General features: G+C 37.4%; 1 protein-coding gene across 7 annotated transcripts in view; it reads right to left on the bottom strand.

Annotated features, from left to right (window-relative positions):
- pcdh15b (protocadherin-related 15b) overlaps positions 1–26,862 on the bottom strand; it is a 156,658-nt gene that overhangs the window by 35,862 nt on the left and 93,934 nt on the right. For all 7 annotated transcript variants that reach the window (XM_043254465.1, XM_043254464.1, XM_043254466.1 and 4 more), the window contains 5 exons: positions 26,259–26,564; positions 23,058–23,285; positions 19,934–20,050; positions 12,231–12,371; positions 10,859–10,971 (listed from right to left, as the gene is read on the bottom strand). In XM_043254465.1, the coding sequence (XP_043110400.1) occupies positions 10,859–10,971; positions 12,231–12,371; positions 19,934–20,050; positions 23,058–23,285; positions 26,259–26,564 (905 nt within the window). The remainder of the gene's footprint in view (positions 1–10,858; positions 10,972–12,230; positions 12,372–19,933; positions 20,051–23,057; positions 23,286–26,258; positions 26,565–26,862) is intronic.

The following is a 26,862-nucleotide window of genomic DNA, read 5'->3' on the forward strand; positions in this document are numbered from 1 at the left end:
AATTTCCCAACGTAGGGGCTTTGGCAACACGAATGGATCTGATTTTAATTGCATGAAATTTTGGAATACGACATATATACTTATCTAAATCGAAATATCCTTGTTTACATATATGGCATGGCTACAGGTTTATTTGAAATGGTTTCTTCAGGCATTTTTGTTTTGGCCTATGATAAGAGAACTACTGTATCGGCCTCTGATTATATCAATTTAGAAGGTTAACCAGAACATCCCTAAAGCAACCTGGCTTATACATAAACAGCAAATGTTTGTGCAGTTCTTGGTTGAGAAACAAGAATGTGTTCTTTCACATCATTCTATATCGACTTGAAAGACTCCAAGAAAGGCTTTTAACCGATGTCTGTTAGCTTTGAAGCTAATATGCATATGCAAATGATCCCTTTTGCGAAATATAAAACATCTATACATTTGTATGTATAAATCCCATTTACACTGGGAAAAATGAATAAATCATTTACTAAAGAAATTAATAAATAAATATTTACCAAGTTATCTCCCACCAAAAATATGACAAATATGACAGTAATTTTCAATTGCTGTTATTTAAAATTTTTTTTTTTTCTTGTTTAACACCATCTTAATAAGTTTAGTCTCTCTATTTGGTCTTCCTGTTTAGATCTCGATCTTTGTACCCAACTCAAGTCTTTTTCACTCATCACTGCAATAACGTACTGCATCCCGAGTTTCCAGCTCAGCATGACTCGCACTCTCTAGACTCCAAAAATCAGCACTTAACACTGGACAAAAACAAGCCGGCATCATGACACTGCAAAACAAATGAAAGAGCCTTTCCACTGCTTTCAAACGTTCTGCCTGCGGATTAGCCGTTGACCTTTTCAAACTATTTGCGATCAGTGCGTTTGGCAACCGTGTGGCATACTGTGTCTGTCCTTTCCAAACAAGAGGTAAAGGGCAAATTTCCTTCAGCTGAACTTAGGGTGAAGAGGCTGGCTCATCTTCCTTCATTCAAAATTAACTTTCACTCAGGCAGAATACATGAATACGAGGATGTTCGTGCATTACATGCATAGCCAGTATACGACAAATGGGTTTGTTTGCTCCTGGATGGGTTTACAAAGGGCAAATCTATCTTCCCCCAGAGTTTAGTGCTTCACTAAGGAGATCTAGATCTAAGTATGGATTAAAAATGACAACAATGGCGATAATTTGGTACCAAGCCAACGTGATACATAAATAAATAAATAAATAAATACAAAACAATAGCAGTTTAGTGCTGAGATTCAACAATTTGGTACACACTGAAGTACTCATGCTGCTTCATAAATAAGGAGTTATTTACTTTTATTTAAAAACCTTAAAAGTAGGCAGGATATTAACGTAATGAGAGATATTGTAAGATATTAATGTAAAAAGTGTTATTTTTCTATTGTTGGCACTGTTGTTTAAAACTCGGCAGCGTGTTTTGAATAATTCACAAAACAGATTTGGAAATGTGCTTTTTTTATATTGTTTGTCAATGTTGTTTAACAAATCGGCAGCACGTTCAGAATGATTCACAAAACTGATATTTTTTCAGTCACTCACTCACACATAAACTTCAAAAGTGTTCGAATTGTGTCAAAGCTCTTGGGGAGTCCCCTTAACCTGACCCCACCTGACTCCTAAGTTTGATATTCTGCGTGGTCAGTTCACAGCAGTGATAGAAATTAATCTTTTTCAATAAGTTTAATGGGCCTTTATGGACATTTTTACCTTTATAAAGCCTATTTTTTTGCATCTTAAGTAGTATGCGGATGTATTAACATAGATTAATGCAACTTGCAAGACAAATGCAATTGAATATTTGAAACTATTTAACATTACACTGTTTGCTCTAGACTGTAGCTGTGTTCCGAGACCTTTTTTGTTGGCGAATTAAATAAATATCATGTTCCATTAATATATCGTGTACATTTCCTACCGTAGTGACATAAAAAATTAAATTTTTAATAGATACTATGCACTGCTAAGAACTTCATTTGGACAACTTTAAAGGTGATCCTATCCTAACAAACCATACATCAATGGAAACCTTATTATTTATTCATCTTTCAGATGTATAAATCTCAGTTGAACAAAAAAAATGGTTAGTGGTGCAAAATTACATTTGTTCTCCACAGTTGCATGTGGAGGAAGTTTGAAACGAGGAGACAAAATGCATAATACATGTGTGGTCTGCCTAATATTCAAACATGTTAACACCATATAAAACAGCATTTTACCGTAAATGTGGGGGTATCAATAAGCAACCAAAATATACTTCCATGAAAACTTTTATAAACATTTATGCATTAAAACCAAGCTATGATAGCTTAATCTCATCAAGCTATGCATTTTTAAACATTTTCACATTCTCATTCAATTTACTATGGAGGGCAGTGCTGCCCCCCTCGCCTTCTCTGAGATAACAGCCCTGTTATATTAATATTTCATTTGAAGAGCGTGTTCAATAGCATATTAGTTTTAGCTGTGGTATTAAATTTGGTTTTGGGAATCGTGAAATTTCACTGGTATCGGTATCGACTACTGAAATTTTAGTATCACCACAACCTTAATAAGGATATCAGGCTTGAGGGTCAATGGCAAAAACTGACAGCTGAAGACATGAGAGGAGAATAATAATGAGGGATGGTGCTTCGAGATGATGTGCAAATGACATAAAAGCCGGTGAAGGCAAAGAGAGATGAATAGCTCCACTTGAAAGCTCGAGCAGCTATAAACTCTCAGCTGGTCTCGTTGAAAATGTCGGCCTCATTTACATACATAGCACACTTTCAGAAGTTTACTAATCACATGCACGAGTGTCCTAAAACAAGATAAGGGTGTACGAGAGATAAATTATTGAAAAAGCTATGAATATTTGATGAGAGGCCCTGGTGAAAGACGCAGACAAAAGAAAATGCGGTAAAGCATCGCGGTTTGATTGACCCGTTCTGGGATAAAAGTAACAAAAGCTCATTGAGATGATTAATGGGAAGCAGGCCTCGTGGCCGCCTTCTATTCTCTCTCAAACGGGTGACGGACAAACACGGCGAGAGCTTGAAACTAGAACTACGAACGGAAACGAGGGTGCGGGGTGAGCGCGAGCAGATGAGATTAGCCAGAACGGAACATCTTGAAGGGTTGTATATTAAAGACATCAAATAGCTTTGTTTATATGACTTTAAGTGCTGCAAGGTCACAAACTTTTGAGAGTCGATACGAATGCACCTTTTAGCTGTTTTATGGCCCTAATGGAAGCATTGCTTTTAATTAAGAGAGATGACATAGTGTCGCAGTGTGTTGTTTTTGTTGACAATAGGTGATGATAATTTATATATCTGCACCAAACTATACTTCGGAAGTATGGCAGATTATAAACAAGTGGGTCTATGATACCTGCTGGAGAAAACTAGGATTAGTATTCGCATTCGTCTCAATATTGGTTTGAGACCACGCTGCAGACAGACTGAATTCAGCCGTCTTCATGAAGCTGAACAGCAGGACTTTTTTGGGCCAATCATCTGAGCTGGAAATGTCATGCGTTTCATCACAGACGCCGGAAAATGACATGGTAACTGTAGAGACTGGATTACGGCGCCACAAGAAAGTTCGTTCATTAGAGTATCCTGAGCTGTTATGTTAAAAGCAGACTATTTTATACTTTTAAGAACCCTCAATACACACATACACACTATACACACTAAAATACCGACTATAAGTTGCAGAAACTAGTGATTTTGTGTGCCTCAAATTATGCGTTCGGAGTTCGAATTATGTGTTCGGGAAATATATTTTCTACTGTTCTCTGAGGTCCACTTATAACGTTCTCAAGATTTTTACATAAAAAAACATCATAATTTAGAAGTAATAGGCTGTCTCCCGTCCTGTTTTTGACCCTCGTTAGAATGCTCTGTTTGAACAGGCATGGACGGACTGTAGATTCAGAAGTAAGCAACCTTTGCTGTGATTGGCTTGTGAATGTTTGACGGTCTACGCCCTTCACAAATGGACACTGCTGTGATTTAGGTTAAAACACGTACCTGTAAATGCGCAGTGCATACATTAACAGTCCGAGCAATAGTAACCATGTAAAAAAAACAGTTACGTGTAGCGAAATTAGCGAAGTCACATTCTACTGTATATAGTTTGCAGAGCATACATTTTCCTTTAAATTCTATGCTAAATTGTACCTTGTTTGTAAACAAATCATCATTAAAAGTTCATTCACTCTTTCCTATGTAGAGACTTGATTTTGTTCATTAGGAATTGATTGGATCATTACTGTTTAGTTTTCAGTATTAAAACACACACACACACACACACACACATATATATATATATATATATATATAACGAGTCAAGCGAAACTACTGTGCTCGCAGTGCAGCCGTGCGCCGTATCCTGTATCATTTCATTTCAAATCAAGAAAGAAACTACGCGCGTGCAATCTCGTGGTCAGATATGGCATGACGTTACCAAAAAGGTGATTACATCTGCCTTAAAACCGTGCGTGCATGTAATATGTTATGTATGAGTTACATTAAGAACTCCTCTGAAATGGTTTTCAAAACAGTACTGGAGCATCTCAGCACTAACACATCTAACACACTCGACCCGACTCATCAGTTCATTAGCAGAGAGACTGAAAACATGATGAGAGTTGAGGGAAAATATGATGCTTGTCAGCTCTTAAAGAAATAGCAGCCAAAAACAACCATCCTCTCTGATGTTTGTTTATTAAGAATAAAATAATTAAAGTAAATCAATAACCTTTATATTTCCCTTTAATTAGTTTCGAATTTAGTATTTAATCATTTTATTCAATTTCTGTATATTTCTGCTGAGGGGCACAGGTAGCCCAGCTAAATATAGCATTTATTATAATGGGTTTATGTGAAGATTGCTTTAGGTTTACTTAAATTAGAAGTTATTTTAGAATTGTAATAAATGTTAAAATTGATAGTTATTTAATTGTAATGTTTAATGGCTATAGTTAATGGTTAAATATTAGGGGATTTTTTTAAAGAGAAATCAGTATTACTTGATATAAGGCCTTCAGTAATAAAAAAAAGATGCCATTAAACAAATCTAAAAAATAAATAAAAGAATGTTTTAAATATATTGAAAAACTTTAATGTAAGGTGGGATTAATCACAATTAATTTTAGAAAAAAATGTGCTATTATTTTTTTTTTTTGGCAGCACACACACACACACACACACACACACATATATAGATATATATATATATATATATATATATATATATATATATATATATATATATATATATATATATATACATATGATTTTGTCTTATACATTATGTAAACATCTGCCATGTGAAATGTCTTATTTATTGGTCAAATAAATACTGTTTTAAAAAGCATTTCTTTATTCCTCCCCTTTATTCCTATTTAGTTTTTTTCCCCTTAAAATATATGAAAACTTTCTACTAGTTTAGGCATACTGCATCTCAACAACACCTAAAAGAAACGCATGCTGCATTCGCCCACGTGAATATCACATCTGCTAAAGCAATTCAAAACTCCCGAGCATCGAAATTAGTGTTTTGAGATGATGATACATTATCTAGCACAAGCACAACCACATCTTACCAAACGAAATGTCATTTTGCGCAGTCCTAAATTACATGTTTATAGATGCGCACGCTAACTACATTGTGATGATACATACCAGAGAATCTAAAAGACGTCTCAGTTACTTTCGTTATCAAGTCTAACACCGGCATGCCAGAAGCAGTGGGGCTTTACATGTTAATAAGCAGCGCTGTGCTAATGGTGTGGTTGTTTGTCTGACCCTGAGCTGGTGGGACGGCACAAAGGGACCGCCAGTGTCTGCATACTAATCCTGCAGGTGCAGCAGAGACAGGGAGTCCCGTGCAGGCCAAGCGTTTTCATTACCTCCGCAAGACTGGAGGTGGAGGCGACAGGAGCATCAGAAAAGAGCTTCACATGTGGCTAATTGGAGGCCCAATTCAGGGCAGATTACATTTCGGAAATGCAATGCTTCAGCTCACACGAAAGCGACGCACAGTACAGCGACCTGGCAGCGTAAAAGCACTTCAGATCAAGGGACGCAACAGTAAGCCCGCACTCCAAACTAAACTAGTCTCGAAACTTGCTGCTCTCCACCTGCGAGCCGAATGCTTTCGAACTTCGGCAGGGAGCAGGCTATTGTTCTTCAAAAAAAAAAAAAGGAGAAGAACATCAAAGTCATTTGTTTCTGTTGAGAGGTGATCTTGGTGGTTTCTAGGGCTGTCCACATGACTTTACCCGAAGAAAATAATCATACTTCGGTTCAGCGGCGGCTCAAGTGCCGCTCGTTCACTGCCAAATGAAGCCGCGTAAAGAGGATCCCAATCTGCACTCCAGCGCCGAAGGTGATGGAGGGAGAACCGCAGCCGCATGATCGATGGTCTCATCACATATCCACACAGTAAAACACTCACTAGTGTACAGGAACCTGAACTTTTGCGGAGGCCACATAAATTCTGCATTTGTAAACACATTTATCACTCATCGAGTTTTTATGGCTCATATGGTACGATATAGTGAGAATGTGGATTTTATTCAGAGGTCCAAACTAAGGCAACATTTTACATTTTGTACAGTTTTTGATATTTATATGGCCAGAAATGTAATATTTTTTATTTAAAAACGATGCAGACTAGTTACAGATGATGCAATAAAATATCAGTTATCACTTTTTAGTTCTAAATAATGTTTTTTAGGATGCCGTTTAAAAGGTTAATTTTATAATTAAAGTCCTGTGGGGGTTGTGTAATGTAATGCAATACAATTATGACTGAGAGATGAACAATAAGCACATATTTGATGCTCCCATCTTAACATTATTTTTCTACAAAAATGATACATGGATAATCAAGTAAACCTAAGTTGCAATAACACCAAACAATAAATCTTACAGTAAAAATGTGTTTTTATATATATAATTAAGAGTAATAATCAAACTTTTAGACATTAAAAGGCTTTTTACTTGCTAAAAATGTATAAACCATCAATCAGATGACAGAAGACAAAAAGCCTTGTCAATAATTTAGAGGCCTTAGAAATTTCTGCATTGAATATGATACAATTAGCTTTACAGAGTTAAGAAATAGGCAAAATAATGGTAAGCAACGTGAATAATGGTTCATGCATGTGTGATGGACCGGTTTGAGCTCAGAGTTGAAAGCATGACACTCAGGACACGCAACATCTAATTCAAACATTTGCAAACCAACCTGTAATTATCTGCACCGCTGAACAATACATGCTAATTAAACTCATTTTTTGCGGACCCCTGGGCCTGAAGGGCGCTTTCATGATGTCACATAATTACTAATTACTTCCAATTTCTGTGCTGGAACAACCTGTGCTCTTCTGCCATATACTGTATGTCCACGTCACTCAATGTCAATCAAAGCTTCTATCATTTAGTCTACTGGCTATAGGTGGATAAAGGACAGACATTTAATTAGTCTCAGGTTTATCTTGAGGACATTTGAAAGCATTGTTTCAATGTTCAGTCAATACGGTTGAATGCATTGCGTTATTTAAACATGAATGTTTTTAAAGCCCTTTTTTGTAAATAAGCGTGAGATCCCTCATGCAACTAGTTTCACTTTTATAATCTGATGTACCTTAAAGTGAAAGAAAGCAATCAATAATAAGCAACTGTTATGTTGCCAGCATGTAGCGCTAACTAATTTTTGACCTGTAGATATGTGCAGGTTTCAGATTTTGATCCAAGAGACTTTTTTATAGGTATTGTAGTAATAATTTAGTTCTCAAGAAACATTTCTTATTTTTAGTAATGTAAAAACTGTGTGGAAACAGTTTTTCCCTACAACTTTATTCCCTAAATCCTCAAATGGTTAGGAAGGTCAGTTAAATACAAAGTAAACAAAACAGAAAAAGTTCATTAAGATATTCTGTAATTTACAGAAATATAATTTTGGAAAATCTGTAATTGTTTAGAGACAACGTTTGCTTTGACACAAGCATATTCGGTGCAGATAAAGTTTACCCTGAGCTTTTTTTCCTGCTGAAGTGGAAACAGAATTGGTACAAAAACATTTACAAAGGAAAGCGTAAAAATGAGACAGTGATGGGTGTGATCGTCAAAATGAAAAACAGAAGTGGCTGGATGCTCGGCTGGTGATTTAGCAGAGTCACAGAGATTCATTAAGCATTTTTATGAGATAAGCCGTGCTAAAATGCACAGGCTGCACATTTTAGTAGGAAAACATCAGAAAGAAATGGCCGCTAACAAGCATGCCACAAAAATGCAATGCTTTGTTTTTGTCTAATTACCTTATGCCATAATTTCACTCTTCTTTAGCCATTATCAAATATGCTTTGTTTTTCATGCAGTGAAAGAAAACATGTTGGAGTGCCACCCTCATTATAACTGAATGCAATGCAAAAAAATACAGAATATTAAAACAAAACACTACAGTGAAGCTGACATTACATTTTCTGTACTTTACTTTCTGAGAAAACTGTGCTTTTTGCCTGTACAATGTGTATATATATATATATATATATATATATATATATATATATATATATATATATATACTATATTTCTGGTCTCACAGCCTGGCTAAGCTAGACAAGCTATTCTGCAATTGGCTGGCAAGTCATTTTCCACAATGACTCAAAACCCTACTATAGCTTTCCAGTACTTGAAAAAATAGAACTTGGTGTTAGAAATTCCAAAGTCATACAGTAGGTCCAATTTCTAGGGAATACATACATTGATTAAACCTTCAATGCAAAGTAAATTGCTTTGGATAAAAGTGTTTACAAAAATGCATGACTGAAAAACTATTTAATTAAACTATTGCAAACCAGGTTGTTGGCAAGTAAACACTTGTCTCCCAATGTCTCCCTATTTTAAAGTGAAATAAAAAGAGTTCACGAATAGCACGCACGTTTAACATGTCCTTTGACTTAAAGGAACGCTTTCTCCCCTAGAGTTAAAAAAATGAGTTTTACCTTTTTAAGGTAATACATTCGGCTCATCTCAAGGAACTTTGCTGCCGTACCATGGCTGCAGTAGGTGCAATGACATTATGCAGTGCCTGAAAGTAGTGCCCAGCAATTTCAGGCGCTGTGTAATATCACTGTGCCGGCTGCGACCATGGTGCGACAGCAATGTCCCTTGATTATTACTCTGGCACGAGAGTAAAGTTCCTAGTTATATCGACCTAGAAAATCACCATTAGTACACGATGTAACTCTAGAAGAGTCACTTAAAAAAATACATAAAAATCGAAACTCTTCGGTCATTTTTGAGAGAGATGTTATCGGTCTAATAAGATTTAGTGATGTATGCTAAGCTAGAGCTAAAAGTGTTTTTCGCTTGTGATGTAAACGAACCCTATAGAGGGTTGATTTGGCGATACGGCGATAAATAAGTTACATTTGAAAATTGCTTTAGAACATAAATATCACATGACCGCCTGTAACATGAAGTTATTGTTGTTGTTTTTGTTGTTGTGGTTTTAAATTTGGCTATTTTGAACTGTGATATTGATATGCGCACACACGCACAAATGCACGCGTTACGCATAAAAATAAATAAATACTTTTTAAAATATTTTATATACCACTTAGCAACAGCAAGCAATTTCTCATGCTACTGAATGACTGTATTTCGAGCAGGTAATTACTGACACACTGTTATCTTAAGTCCAACCCTAGATGATCCCCAAGAGCAGTTTGCTGAACCACCAAAGCCCGGGCAGACCAGAGGAGCTCTAACCAGCCTTGTGTTCACCAGACAGGAGCAACAGACACCTGGTTAATGTGTGCATAGGCAGCGATCAAGAGCTCACGGAGGGCTGTGTCTGAAAGCTATTGTTATTCTCGCTGTGCTGCAGAGCTACTATCAACTATGACCTTTCTGCAGCTCTGTAGGACACAACATTAATTCAGACCTTCGGCCAAGTCTTTTCATCTCTATGTTTCTGTCTCTGCAGCTCTGATTAATCAATGGATAAGGATGTTATCAAGGCCATTTTTAACCCCATTGGTCCTTGTAGCTCATCAAAGCCTGCATATTACTGCCACTTCACTATAAAGCTTCTAATAATCTCATTTTTGATCACATATCCATTCGCGCAGGCGGTGCTGTCTTCTTCCGAACATACCGTACAGACGAATAAGCTTTAATCTTTTTAGCTTTAAATCAATTTAGGCAAACCAGTGCAAGTGTTATTTGCCTCGGAAGCCATGCGAATTGAACTGATTACCCCTTGTGTCAAATATATTAAATATGTAATTTAATAAAGCAGCCGTAATGCATTTGAACACAGCGCAAATGTCTTCTGAGGAAACAACAGTGTGTATAAAACACACTTTACCTCGCAGCTATTATACATATTCATAAAGTCTATGATTAAATCTACGCTGACAGTTTTATATTGAATAAAACTACCTGAAACTGGTTCTTTCCATGGTGCTTTGATGATATTGACCCTATTTACTTTTTAAAAAGCACATTTGTGGTTTTACTGTGCATGATCTACATGTGAAGGTCAATCTAAAAAAGCTTGTTTATTGCAAACTGGATACATTTTAACCTTCCTTCACCTCAGGCTCGAGACATAAATCCCTCAATTGAGCAGAAAACTACATCTGTTTTTTTTTAATCTTCTTTTTGCAAGTATCTAAGTTTTTGCTTTTAAGCACTGTTTCCAGGAGACGGTACTCACGCTGGTGATGATGTTCTGGAAGTCTACCACAAGTGCAGAACAATATATCACAGCATGAAAGGACAGCAGATATGGCAGAGGGCAATCACGTTTTCAGGTGTTTGCTCACCTGTACTCCTCCTGCGTGAACACAGGAATGATGGACGGCTGCAGCACAGTGATCTCCACCAGAGTCTTATTGAACTTCACCGGCTCCCCATCATCGTAGGCAATAACTGCCAACTGTTTGGGAACATGAGAAAATCAATTTTAAGATAAAAAAGGAGGACTAAGAATCAGCACTGGGTCAAGTTCTGTCCGTCTTTACTTTAATGGACAATTCACAAGGTTTTGAAAGCCAATGAGAAGTATGTGTGTGTGTGTGTGTGTATATATATATATATATATAAAAAAAAACATTAATAATAAATACATGTTTGTAATACAATATATTTTTATAAAACATTTTGATTTTTATTAAATATTTTATTATGTTCTTTAATTAAATCAATTATTATTTAAATTTGATAAATGTAATTATTTAAAAATAATTGTCCTTTTTCTATTTGCAAAGCTTTTTTCTTGTTTATGCTTAAAGAAAGGGTGAGAACTGTTTGTGAATGTTGCAGGAAAATTAACCTTCATTCAGTATATTGTCTGAGACATTTACATGCCATATACATGACACAAGTCTTACGTCTGCACAGAGGTCTTGTGGGGAAAACAAATGTAGCTGTTGATTTAGCTATCAGACCTATATTCCCTTAGCGGTCCCCTCTTTCTCTCTTCCTTTGAGTACCTGTCGTACTACTATTGTGTTTACCAATAAAATAACAAGAAAAAAGTATGAAGTATTCATAAGGATGTTAATATTTTTAGTCGAAAGCACTGATTAAAATAATATGTTTGTTGTTAATAAATTATTTAAAATCTGACCGCTTTTTGTATGACAGTATCATCCCATATAAAATAAAAAATGTGACAATTAATCTAAATAATCTCATAGAATATAAACACATTTAATATGGAACAAAGAAAACGGTCTGTTCTTAAGCTGAGACTGAGAAAAGTGAGCCTTTTCAGATCTCAGAAGCATTTTGAACTTAGACACAAATGGAGCCATCCAACTGACAGATGTTAGGAGCAGATGCACATTGCTGAGAGCAGAGCACAATTGAGATGATGTTCAATTGTGTCTCATCTTTTTTCATAAATGTGTGTGTAAACAGCTAAAAAGACAAGAACAATGTGTTGAGAAACCATGTGTGGGGAACCTATGGCCCTGAAAAGCCTAAAACCTGCCTGAATTCAGACCATTATTAAGAATGAATATTTCTGTGACCATTGAGTTTTGCTCAGAAAGCACTCTAATGTATCAGGCGGTGCAGCGATTGCTTCTAAATCAATCTGTGAGATGCATAAAAATGATTGACGGGCCAGTTATTGCCTGCGGATTGCTAGTTGACAAGCCCTGTATTAAGAAAAGATTGTTGTGCACTTACACTGAATTTAGTGTTGGGCTCCTCATTCAGATTGACCCTGGTGAGAACATTGCCAGAGTTCTCTTCCACGTCGAAGATACTAGTGCTGTAAGGAAACTGCTCCAGATCCACTTTATAGTTAACTCGACTGGCTGCCGTACCCTGAAAGAAAATATAAAAAACTGTGAAAAAATGAAAAAAAGAAACCACGTTTGTTGTAAAACCAGCTTAAAATATTGAATTTGAAAAAAAAAAAAAATATCACACTTTTTTGTGAAATCTATAAACTCTGACCAGCTCTGACTTTGGGCAACTGCAGTCAACTTGTCCAGACTATAAATCTAGTCAAAGATCTGTGCAATTCTCTGATACACTGTAACAATTTAAAATCAACATGAACATGGCACTCTAATGCAGTGAAACCTGGAATTGCTTCTAGTTGTGAAGTAGAAAATAGTCCTGAAATGTTTGAGAACCAATCAGCATGAAGACTTCACTCCTGTATAAACAGTATAAATCAAGATCTCAAGTCAAGGATGCCAGATGTTAAGTTGCAGGCATGTTTAAACCAAAAATCTTTCAATCAATGGTCAACTTAAATTCCGCTGCTGAGCGCTCTTAGCAGGATTCAAATGAATCTGACAGACCCAATTTGCTCATTTTATTCTCCTCTTCTAAAGTCCCATGCACCCCCTGCTGCGAGTCTCATAAGTTATGAGCCTGTGAGATCCGATATGCAGCACTGGCCTGGGGACAGAAGGGTTTGTAACCCCGCTGTGATGGAGATAATTACGAGGGTGACGCCGGGTGAGAAATAGAGCCTGTGGGTGGGCCTGTCCTCGTGAGAATGTGCTGAAAAACCCATCCATCCACCCACGGGTGGGACAGCACCACACACAGTGCCGGTTGGGGCATGCGTTTTGGTGTGAAATCAGACTATAAATGATTTTTCAGCTCACTCCTGTGTCTTCAGGGCGTATGGAGAGGATTGGGGTCATGGGGCGTTCGAAAGCATGTGGAGTTATACCACACTGTGTTTTATCAAACTAGCAGATCATTTACATTTCCTCACTGCTCTTTTTAAAATCCTGAGGAGTTTGATTAACGTCGTTCTCATTTCCTCTTTTTTTTTGTTTCTTCAGTCACTTTGCTTTAATATTTTACATCTTTTCAGTTTGAAGACACTTTATAATTGTAGATATGATTGCATCATGCCCAGACAGAATCAGCACTATTTTTTTTTACACAATGTATTAAGGCGTGCCAAAGACATATTTAATTCTGATTTATTGTGGCGTGGGTGAAGATGGCTAATGAATAAAACACGCTGATGGGCATGAGGAGATATCAGATGCCAGTATGAAGAGCCATCTGACAGATGCTCAGAGAATAGGGAAAAGTGGAGAGAGTTGCCAGAACCACATCGATAGACAGCAAAACAAACCTGGTCACCAGCGGGCTGAAGAGATGTTAAAAATAAAAGAGGCTATTTGCGAAAAACAAAACCATTATGTGCCAGTCCGAAACAACCCTTAAAAACTGTGTTACGCTGAGTGATTGCTTAGTGGGATTGGAAAAAAAAAAATAGATTAATCCACGTATTAAATTCGCCAAGAGAATATGCAAAAAGCCATCAACAAGATTGAAGTAATTTACGGTAATTCACCGCTTTGGATGTGGTCAGAGTGCTGACTTCTGCCTGAATGTGTGCAAAAGGCTCTATCAGCCATGTATTAACTGACTGGGAAGTAATACGCTGTCAAATTAGCTTTGAAACATTTGCTCACTCAAAGATCACCATGTAAAATATTAATGGTGATTCTGTTAATTGCTTAATGTACGAGAGGATAACAAAGTGCTTCCCATGAGGAAAAAAAAAGGCAAATTAGCATGTAACTACTACTGAGATTGTCACAGATGCGATCAGTGTGTTTTGAGCAAACAAATGGCAATGCTGAACTATGTTTAGGGACTATGTTAAAGGCCTCCAAAGCCTCAGGGTGCATAGCCTGAGACTGCCAAAGAAAACTGAACTAGGGCCCTTGGCTCATTAACTGCAGGCTTACTATTAAGGCCCCCCAAGGCACCTCAAAATATATAATCCGAGCTGACCAATAAGGCTTCTCCTTTTACAGTGTGAGTTGAAAATTAGAGCTCCAGGGTCCCTAGGCCCATCGATGTATACAGCGTGAGCTACTTGGGCTCAAGCGCACCTATAGTATGCAGCATGAGCTGATCAGTAGTGCACCAGTGTCACTGGATACCTAAGCGCATTCAATATCAAAGCAGGATACAGACTTAGTGCTGACCAAGATTTTTGTCTTTGCAGCATGATTTGATCAGTAGAGTTCCAGGGGCCTTGGGCCCCTGGCCCCATAGTTTATAAAGCGTGAGCTAACTACTGTGGCCCCTGGTGTCCTGGACACTACACTTTGAGCTTATCACTAGGGTTTTTTGGTGTGCTGGCTGATAGGTCTCTAGAGACCCTGGGCTCTTCTGCCTGTACAGAGTAAACTGACCATTAGAGCTCCAGAGCCCTTCAGCATATACAGTATGCAATCTTGTCTCCAAAAAATATGTACAGTTTTTACGTACCTTACTGCTTGTTAATGCTCCATCATGTTGGAAATATGCCCTACACCAAATCCACAAACCTACACACATTTTGTGTCTCGCTAAAAAGTGCACCCTTGTACGTTTATGCCATGAGACCAAGTAGACAATATGAGCTAACCACTAGGGCTCCTAGAACCCTCATAATATACAATGTGAGCTGGCCGATAGGGCTCCAGGGTCTCTGATAGTTTAAAGTGCAAGCTAACCAATAGGGCTCTTGGGCCCCTCGGAATACATAGTATTATTTTTAGTTCTCTAATACAAAATTGTTTCTTAATACTTCTAGCAAAAATTGCTATTGACCCACTGAATAGGACTGGCACACTGAATAGGAAGTTGGAGTTAGGGTGGAAACTGTTGTATGCTCAGGGGCCCCTTGGGACCATGATCCAACCCTGACAAATGCCCATCACTTGGAGACAAGAAAGTGCTCTTTTAAGATAACCTGCAATCTCAGAAATGTGTAGAGGTGGCATATGTCTCGAACAACATGGCAACTGTGAGAAACAAACTTAATCACCATCTGCTGCAGAAGACCTCAGGGACCAAGGACACACACATACTCTTGAATTTGGGCCACTGCGAGCCAACAAAGGTACAAATCCAGGCTCACTATCAGAGCAGTGAAAAATACACACAGAACATCCTAAGCAGACACAATCCAATGAGGAGTATGTGTACCCGAGGCTCATGAAGGGGATTGAAATTAAAACTGTCCACAACAACATAGGACTATCTGTAGAGTGAATCAGTCATTTTAATGGGGAAATGTCTTTCAGTCTGGGATGCATAGTTTCATACCACTTCAGTGAATGATTACCGCACAAGCTGTTTATAGGATTTTGTTAATTGCGCATCACATCGAAAACATTATTAGGCAAGATGGTAAATTAGAATAGTAATTGAACTCTTGATACTGAAAGCCCAGTAGACTGTGATTACCCTGCCCTCATTAAGAAATGTGATTTTCTAATGATACCAACATTTCTGAATGCCTAACAAGTAATCGCAAGCAGCATAAGCCTTGATTTACAGAAAAAGACAAACACAGTTTAAAGACACTTTCTGATACAAAGTCTTAGAAACTTTTTGATCGGGTTTTCTCCAATCTGATCCAACTTGCCTTAAAAGTCAGTTATTTTTTTTTATGTTATGTTTATTTATTTATATATTTTTGTTATAAGAATTTTCTAACAATCAAAAAAAGGCCAAGAAATACTGGAAATTAAAGGAAATATTGATAAAAACTGAAAATCACAGTGACAGGAAATGAAATCGTCAAATTAAACTGTGGATCGTGAAAAATTGACGTGAAGTTGGATTAAATCTGTGTTAAAATTATTTAAAAAAAGGTCAGAATGGCCTTCAACAACATGGAAGTGTTACGATAACAGAAGCTACATTTCAAACGACTGCTTTCAAGTAGCAAAACATATTCAAAAAATGTATAAAATGCATTATAGGTGTAAAGCCATTCAAAATTGTGCCCTATTTTCCTTAGTAGTGCTTTTCTGCCAAAATTGACCCATTGAAATGTCATTTATGGCAGAAGCTGAAAGGTTGTGTAGCGTCTAGACTCGTGCCAAAAAAAAAATCTAAATAAAAATGGCATTCAACAGCCACCATCTGCAACAAAATGATCAATGTTCTAAGAATGATAACAGCTTTCGGCATGATCTGATACAGTGAAGAGGATAAGTATCCCTCAGTTTCAAAGACAGATAAACAGTGTCGCTTGCACAAATTTACCTTGCTCCTGTGAATGCAGTGAGTTGACATTTCGCCGGCGTGCCATTTATCAGAGCGCTCACTAATAAAGACCTTGTGTATCGCTCAACTTGACGTCGGAGTCAGAAATTCAATTTAGGTGTAGTGCCACAACAGATGTATGCTCAAATGATTATTTGTTCAAATCACTCATGTAGTCCCAGTGTTAAGTAGCTAACCACAAGCAGCAATGCTACTAACCTGCTTTAACTTTATTTTTCTGTAACGTGGCAGCAGTATCATGGTATACGGCGTCAATTTAGAGCCACATTTTGCATGATGCATAAAAGAGTAATGCTTCTCAAGGAATAAATTGCTCTTAAGGAATTTTTATAATAAAATAAAATCCACGGGAATTTCTGTGTTTGATGTTATTAATAAAAACCCATATTATATTAAGTAAGTTTGAATATACACCTTCAGTAAGCAGCTTCAATCTATTTAGCTGTGTTTGCTGTTTTACCTTATTACGTTTAGCTTAAAAGTGACAGTAGTTTACAGTTAACTGCACAAATCTTTCCATTAACCTACTGTATAATAGCAATGTACAATGTGACTGCTTATTCTCATACGGCCGCCGCGAACTAGAAACCTCAAGCAGTGTTTTATACTGCAGCTGATGACATGCTAGCATGACTGTCAGGCTAAATTCAATTTCCAGTCGCAGCTGGGGCTGCTGGCCTGCTTTGCCCCTGACCAGTCTTGGCATGTGTGCTGAGTTATGGGCCGAATCGGGTAGCACAATTGATCTTTTCTGAGGTTGAGGTTACTTAGAAGGTGAGGGCACAGAGAAACATTACATCTGTGCACTTTCATGAGAACATGCGTTTGGATTGAATATAAAAGAAAAAGAAAGCGTGGAAGAGCAAGACAGTGGAGTAAAGTCAAATTCACAATCATGTAAAGAAATGTCGTTATGCGGTTGCTACATGAGATCTGTGTTATTAAGTTATTACCCTTAATTTAGTTTATATCCCATTGCTATCAGTGTGTGCTGCCCAGTTGATTGACATGTACGACATGTGTGTAATTTTTCAGGGAAAGCAAATCTGGAGCTGTCTTGGATTTTAATTTCAGAAGATGGATAGAATGTATTTGTGCTTTCCCTTTTCCCATTTATTTCTCCCTAGAGAGAGAAGGGTCTGCAATATGTGTTATGATAAAGAGGCCTTGCTTATGTTTTCCTTATGTTTGTCTTAGTGCAACGGTCTGTCCATTCCACAGAGGGTCTTACAGGCAGATTATAATAGAAAAATACAAGTGGCTATATTTCACATCGATTATGCTTGATAAAAATCTAATAATAATCTTCTACAACAGTCATGCTAGCATGTCGTCATTTGTGGTTTTAAAGACATTTTTTTATACAGTACAGTTTTTATACAGTACTGTACAAACTACACAGCCCGTCCAAAAACAAAAAGTCGCACACTGTCTTTTTTAATTGGACGTTTAGCTTTTGCAGCTTTTGCATTGAACTTTACGCATTGGACTTAACAAATTTGCCGTGTCATAATTTCGATAAGCTCTCACTACATTTATTCCCATCCAGAATCGCATTTATTCTTCACCTTTATCTCGTATTGATGATGTGAGAGTCTGACCACTGAGCAAAGTATCATCTCACAACCCAAAGATTTTCAATGAGGTTGCAGTCTAGACTCTGCGGTGGCCAATCCATGTGTGAACATGATGTCTCATGCTCCCTGAACCACTCTTTCACAATTTGAGCCCAATGAATCCTGGCATTGTCATCTTGGAATATGCCTCTGCCATCAGGGGAGAAAAAATCCATTGATGGAATAACCTGGCCATTCAGTATATTCAGACAGTCAGCTGACTTCATTCTTTGGGCACATAACATTGCTGAACCTAGAGACCTGAGACATGGCCAGCTTGAGATGATCAAAAAAAAATACTATTTAGCATGTTTTTAATAATGTCATGTTCATGTCATTATATGCCTTTGTGTGCTCAAAAATCATAGAAACCTATGCACGAAACACATTTTTAATACTATACTAGCCTTGGACCGTGGTTGTGTAAAGTACATGCCATGTGTGCCGGTTGTGTTTGTGTGTGATTGTGCCTGTGGAGGGTAGGTAGAGCTCTGGGGTTTTAAGCTGGAGACGGGCCAGGTTGTTACACACCGGTTGGGCTGGGGTAGCTGCCTCTTCAGTTAAACACAGACGTAGCTTTGAGTCTTTTGCTGCTGTTTTTTCTCCTCTTATCTTTGTTTTATTGTGCTTAGCCCTTTGAAGTCATGCCACACAGTACACATTCGCTTGTTGCACAACGCAGTCAGACCTATTCGCAGTCACATCAGGCACGACCAATAGAGACTGTCAATGACACTCAAGTTTAATCATTAGAGACCTAATGCTACACTTGATATATCTTCAGTGACACTGTGCAGAAAAAAAATGATCAAGGCGACTTTTTTCTTGAGCAGAATGTTGTTTGACTTTCGGCGTTAAATCTCATGTGTTCTTATTGCTATTAAGCATCTGTGTATGATGTGTGTATAAGCAAAGAACTTTTTAAACTTTTATTCCTTAAAGGAATAGATTGTTGCTAGGAATACTTAGTCGCAGAATATGCACTCACTATCAGGCCATCCAAGATGTAAATGAGTGTCTGTTTTTTTGCGATGGAAATTTGGCATTATATCTCTTAATCAACTGTGGATCCTCTGTAGTAAATGGGTGCCGTCAGAATGAGAGTCAAAATAGCTGATAAAAACATTGCGGTAATCCACAATTAATCCACACCAATCCAATATATCAATTAACATCTTGTGAAGTGAAAAATTGGACGTAAGATGTTGGTAAGAGTTGCCTATCCAAAATATGCTTACTTCATTAAAAAAGACACATTGCTAAAAATCAGGAGGGAAATATGCACAGATCAAACACTATTTACAAGAAAAAACAGTCCAAAACTAAAGGTATGTTTTTATTTTAAGTGATAGGACAACCGTGGATGGACTTTTAAACTGGATAAAGCTATTATGGATTATTGGCCAAAAGCCATGACTTTAAGTTACATTTTTCATTTTTTTATTGATTTAGTTGATGATGGAATGCATTGCTTCTTACAAACACAAAGCTATTCATTTTGTAGATGTTACTTGATATACTTAAATCATACGGATTATCAGTGGATGTTTTGACTCTCATTCTGACGGCACCCATTCACTGCAGATTCATTGGTGAGCAGGTGATTTACTATTTGACCAAATTTCTCCAAACCTTCTGCGATGAAGAAACAAACATGGCTGAGGGTGAGTCAATTTTTTTTTGAAAATGCCTTAAAAAACACGCATAATCAAGCCAACTCACCGGTGGGTCCAGGTCCTCAGCATGTACAGTGGTCACAGTGGTCCCCTTGATTGCATTGGGCGCCACCATTCCCCGGTACAGCATTTGACTGAACACTGGCGGGAAGTCGTTCATGTCCTGGACAGACACAGAACATCAAACTCCGATTAGTGCCTCGACTCTTGGTCTCTTCGCTTGCCTGCAACTGTCAAGCTGGACGCTAGCTCAGGCCCCATTAGCTAGCCTCCAACACTAAAACACTAAGCAAAAATGGCATTTATTCAATAGTAGATCATGTAGTGCATTAAGGATGTGTCACAGTGCTAGGTGCCCGGGGACTTTTTGGGAAAAAAGTTGAGTAAGACATAATTATAGCTACTGAGAGAGCGCTAAAGGCAGATGAAAAGGTTACTACAGAGAATAAAGAGGCAAAGCTAAAAATGGGGTGCTAATATAATGCAATACAGTGCTTTTGCAGCTAAAACGTTTGATTCATTTTCTACATATATAAAATCATATTTAACAATGACATAAGCATTTCAAGATATATACAACCATACCCTCTACTGTATATAGATAACGTTTCTGGTTTTAGCCCTCTGAAACATCTTTTTGATCAAAATAGCTGAATATTTTTGTTTGCAGAAAATCCATAGACCAAATTCACCATATTTGACCATAATGGTGCAAATTTTATGTCAATATTTAAGGGAAAGAGAGAAAGTGATTCATTGAATATGAATGTGATTTCAGCTTCATTAAAATAGTTTAATGGCAAATTTCCAGTGAAAAACTACATTACCCATAATTTTAAACAGATGGGAGAAGTCGCTTTTCTAGAAATGATAATCTCTGCCAAAAAGCAACAGTCCACTCCCAAAACATAATCAAGGTAATCAAGTCTTAAAATGTTCTAAAATAACTAATATATTTGTATATACATTTTGTATAAATTGTATTGTTTTTTTTATATTGTTTCTAAGTGAATAGTTTGACACCATTTCATACACTGGACTCGATATATTGCAATATTGCACTGTCAAAATGTATTCACTCCTGGAAGCTTATGGAACCCATTACTATGTTTACTTTAGTAATTAATAATAATAATAATAATAATAATAATAATAATAATAATAATAATAATGTATAACTGTTTTGTTCATGGTTTATCATTTTTAAACAATTTTTAAACTTCTGTAGAGATACCTCTGGATGCAAGGTTACTGAAAGTGAGTGCTCGTCTTGCACAATACTTTTTTTCACAACACTATACATGTGAAAGATAAGTGAAAAGTGAGGTTGGCTCCCATGAATGCTGATGATACAGGTGATTCTGGAAGATACAAGAGACGCAATGTGACCTAATACACTCAATAGAGTGGCCGCCTCTGAGTCCAAGGAGAGGCCAGGCAGGTTCAGGTATCCAAATTACACCTCCCTCCCCTGTCAGTCCCCCACCCTCCGTCCTTCCTGTGAGAATGCACTTATTCAAGGATGTCCTTGAGTCCCGAGTACCGTCTAATAAAACTTTGCTATTGCTCACATCCCCAAAATAAAAGGTCCAGAGGAAAGTACTTTGGAGTGAAATTGGTATTTTTTTTCTCTTATTTTCCAATCCCACACATCTCAGTGTCTCTTTCTCCTCCCCAGATGAAAAATAAAATCAGTCAAGTCTTAAAGTAAATCTGCAAAGTGTAGTGTGCTCACAATGGTCGCGCTGGGACCGTTCTCACCATCGGGACGGCGCCTTGGGGCCTTTATCCCATCATAATCACTCTGATATCCCAGTCTCCATGCATCAGGTAGCACATTCATTTCCACCGTTCACTTTTTCATTTTCCACAGCAACTAATTATCAATTAGCCACACCGTGCACAGAAGGAAAATTAATAAATAATCCCAACACAGAAACAATTAGGGGTTCTTGGGAGACTGTAGAGGATGTAATATGCTGTGTGTTTCCTTGCATGAAAATGCTTTTGCTTAAACTCTTTCTTTTTCTTTGAAGCTGAAACTGAAATCAAACTGCAGGTGGTTTGGTGAATGAACTAAACATAAAAAAATAAATGTAATTCTAAACAACTGGTTAAATGTCTAGCAGCGCCCTAGCTCTCTCACTGAAGCTTGACCAAAGCATATAACATTTAGATGAACAAGGGAAGCTTGTGGGTTCATGAGCTATACGCTTCTTACATTTATTGTAGGTAAATACTTTTTGAAAAGGATAAATGAAGTAATTAGAGTTTTTCAAAAACTACACTGAAGCAATATCTTATTATATGCAAAACTAAACAACATTAATTTAGCATATTTTAGCAATCAGAGCTGTCTTTATCTGGCTCAAATAGAGTGACAGTGCTTCAAATTGTACATTTACTCTAAATGCAACTATTAAAACTATTCATAGCCATTTATATAATTTAGTTTAACACTGTGATTAACATATAAACTATACATTTATTAATGCTCAAACAGCAACATTACACACCAACTAACATTAAGAAAGTGAAATCAACCACCCCTTTAAATTACTTTAAATGTTGAAATATGTTTTCAAAACTTCATAAGACAAAAATATGTGGGCAGGTGATGTATAAATTCAGTTACAGTATGTCAATTCTCCATTCTAAGAAATGGTCTGCAGGTCCCCCAAATGAATAACAGTAGCATTTCTTAGGAAAACGCTCACAGTGACCTTAACCACCACAGAAATACTGTACAACCGCAATGATTTCTTTTACCCACTTAACCAACAGCAGCACTTCCAGCGGGAGCTAATTGACATTTATTCTGTGTGTGGAACTTAATCTTCTGAGACTTTACAAATCAACTGGTCACACAACCAAGGTCTTATCGACCTAATGACCATTTCAGCCATAATGCAGTCTCTAATTCTCAATGTCCACGGGGCTTAAGAGCTGCTACCAAGAAATCACAGGATGCCAACAGTTTCGGGATATCCCCTGCTGAAAAGACCAGCTTAGACCAGTAGGAAACTCTATGCTGGTCGAGTTAGTACATGATAGCTGCCTGAGGATGTTACCAAGAAGGCAGTCGACTGAAAAGGCATGATTTTAAGGGGCTTGGTTGGGTGCAGATAGATTAGTCAAGGAATTGAGAAACATAATTGAGACTCCCTTACCAACACAGTGATGGTAACAGAGGCCAACCCTGGTGGCATTTTGCCACTTCCGCCATCCACAGCCTCTACCACGAAGTTCCATGTCGTCCTATTCGGCAAGAGCTTCTCGAAATCAAGTGACTGAAGTACCCTCAGCTCCCCGGTGAGAGGATTCAGTGCAAACAGCTCTCTGGCCTCTTTGGTCCTGATACGGTACGTGACGTTCGCGTCCAGATCGGGGTCCAGTGCCTGTGTGAGACAATCATTGTGACAAAACACTTCGGATGAGTAATCATAATCTCAGCATTAATTAAACTTTTTCTGAATAAATCAAATGACCGGGTTGCATTAATGATTGAAATGAATCCTGCAGTGACCCTGAAGAAATGAGTAAATTAGAAAGATGCTTCACAGGCAGCCAGGCACTGAGCAGTGGAAACTCACAAATTAACCATTATGGCAAGCTGAACAACATCCCGAGAGGACACAAGCCTTTGGATGGTTCTGTAAGGCACTGTGTCGCTGCAAGGATAAAATTGTGTCTGGTCTTGTAATACAATGATTCTCAGCTGGTGGGTTGTGATCCCAAAAAATGGGCCGAAGGCCTTTTCTGATCAAGTCATGACCAGCAGCAAAAAATATTGCAAAATGCAAATGCATTTAACCATATCATCCAACTGAGGCTCATTGGAAAATCATGCCCGGGGCAACATTTCTTTCAGTCATTACATTGCACCATGCATGTTTCATGACTTTCAAATTAAAATGTTTTGTGAGTGGCCCTAAAATGCATTCAGTTAACAGATTAAGGTGAATCTAGCAACATTTTATTAAGTTGGTTGTTTTACGTATTGTGGCAGTTCACCAATGAAATACTCACTGAGTGGCTTCAAAAGGTTAATGCTCTATTGCGTTTTAAAATAACATACCACCTACACTAAACCCTAACAGATTGTGCCAATAAAAGCAAATGTGAGATAAAAAAAACTGAAGAAAAGTCTGATAAAATTCCACACAGAACATAAAATATGCACTGGACAAAATTATTGACACCCTTTAGCGTAAACTTTGGTAGCACCCCCCAAAAAAATGGGAAAGATAGAAAAGGAAAAATAATATTTAAACACTGAAGTGTTGGTACTGTATCAGACATTTGCACTTAACATTACATTAAAATCAAGCTCAAGTGAACAAGATTCAAATGAAAGTTAACTAGATTTAGCAAATGATGATCTGCGTTTTGTCTTGTCAATAGAACGGCTGTATCGCATTGCACTTTGATCATCTTTTACAAGCTATTGTAGCTATATGGGCACTTTTTTGTTGTTGTTTAATACACTTGGCCAACATGTAATTTTATAAATGATGGAGAGCTGTATGCACATGATAGGCTATATTAAAACATACAAAAGTATATTGGCTAAGACGGCAAATTTATTCACGGATTATTTCTGATTCACAGACATAGCGTTTGAGTAAAGAAAACTCTGTACTATTCAAACATCAGATATTTATTTACCCTTGCATTGTGAAAAAGCAGAGATCTGTGAGAGATCCATTGCGCGTCGACAGTCTAAATGGAGGCGAGGTGAATGTTTGACTTTTTTTAGGATCCCGCATTATGAAGTTTTACTGACAAGCTTTCTTTAATGCTTATCATTGGATAAATACTTGTAAAACCCTCTGATTTATAATGATAATTATGAAATGTTATGGAGATAAGAAGTTTGGATAATTTTCCACAGTTCACCTGACTTTATTTTTCCCATTTTTAAAGGGAAAAAATGCAACACTCAGTATGGCCACTCTATCGAACGAAGCCCGTCTTCTGAGCAAAATAACTTAATGCTAATCGGTAAATTCAGCACGTCACTGCGGCTGTCATTAGAAGTCCTGGTTGCTATAGAAACAGTCATCGTTCGGAGACGTGCAATGGCTAAGCCTGAAAAATACGCTTTTTTTTAAGTTATTATAGCGTAACAAACAATATTTATGAGGCAGTTACTGTCAGATTTCATTGGTGATTTAAAATATTAAATTTTACAGTAACTCAATCTGACATAATGACATCATCACATGGCACAGCTGATTGGTTCTCTCCTGTATTGGAAGCCAATAAGCTTGTGGCTCAAGACTCAAATACTCGGCCAGCACACTTCAAAAATCCTTCACCTTCCCCAGTTCCACCTGTATAGATCTATTATGTGATCGTGTGTTCTATATTCATATGTCATATGTGCAGAAGCAGTATTTCTTACATGCTTACCGCAGCATGTTGTGGATGTACTGGCAGTAGTGTTTGAGCAATTCTGTTCTGTACCATAAGCAGTGTCGTAATGTGCACTAAACATCCAAAGTAAAATCTGGGTCCTGAAGCGAATCCATTTAAAAGCTACCGAGGAAATGAGTGTTTAGAGATGCTGTTATAGTGCATGTAGCTACAACAACCAATTATCAGAGGGAGAACAGCTGATGGTAGAACAGAATATAAAGGCATTCGCATACTAGGAAATCTCCTGCTAAAAAAATAAGCACAAGTGTCACCAACATATGCTTTCTTTCGAGCGTTGGAGTTCCCTCCAGATTTTTATGCAAGCTTAAAGGGATAGTTCATTTAAAATCGAAGACATCATCATTTTTTCTTCTGAATGCCACAGCTATCCAATCTTACTTGATACATGTACAATCAAGGACAGCCAAAACATAATTACGTTATATGATAGAATTGTGTTCTTTTTCACTGGAGAAAGCAATATTATAGATAGAGAACTCTTATTTTAGACAAAAGATACAGTGTGAATTTAAAAATGTCTTATGATCGATTTACTTTTTCGCTTTCAACAAAAAAGTTTTTTTTTTTGTAACCAGTACAAGTATCGTTCAATGTCAGTTAATGATAAGGCAATAACCAATGTTAACACATTTAAAAAAGTTAAAAATACCTTGTAAAAAATACCTGTTTAAACAGGCAGGTTACAAACATGTTGTGGATTTTCCCTAAGGGTCTCTCAGCATGTCAGGTTAACAAGCTACACGTTCCAAATAAATTTACCAGCCAAGAACCCCTTTACAAATGTAAAACATGTCTGACTTGTCAAGTTAAGACATAACATTAGCAAAGAAATGTTTTCCAGAGGCTAATTTCATGGAGTCATGTTTTTGATCTGGCCGTGTTTGATGTGTTGAATATACATGTGGTGTGTGCGCATGTGTGTAACTTACACTGATATTGAGGATAATCATGCCCACCGGGTTGTTTTCTGGCAGGGTGACGTAATAAGCTGTCTGGGAGAAGGCTGGACTGTTGTCATCCACGTCCAGCACTTTGATGGAGAGCGTGACAGTGGTCCGGCGAGGGTCCTTGGCCCCATCTGAAGCCTGCACGACCAAATCATACTGAGCCCTTTCCTCACGGTCCAGAGGCACAGCTGTGAAGATGCTGCCATCAGTGCTGATCCTGAAGAGATCTGTGTGACTGACCAGTCTGTATCTGATCTGCCCGTTAACGCCCAGGTCCAGATCAGTGGCCTGGATGAGAACACACACAAATACCAACATTTACATCTACCGTGAATGCTTGACAAAAAGGTGGTGCCGCTCAATTCTTGAGGGAACTGTGATACATTTCTTGCGATGAACAGAAAGTTCAAAAGAACAGCATTTACTTTGAAATATAAGTATTTTGTAACGTAATACATTTAAACAAACACATCTTTGCTTTATGAAAGATTTTGAGCTGTGGTGTACATGTATTTTTGTCATGTAGAAATTTTGGTAACATATCAGGTTCAGTTTTGTAAAATTCTATATTATTTATTATAATCAA

Source organism: Puntigrus tetrazona, chromosome 12 (genome assembly GCF_018831695.1).
Source record: "Puntigrus tetrazona isolate hp1 chromosome 12, ASM1883169v1, whole genome shotgun sequence".
NCBI lineage: Eukaryota > Metazoa > Chordata > Actinopteri > Cypriniformes > Cyprinidae > Puntigrus > Puntigrus tetrazona.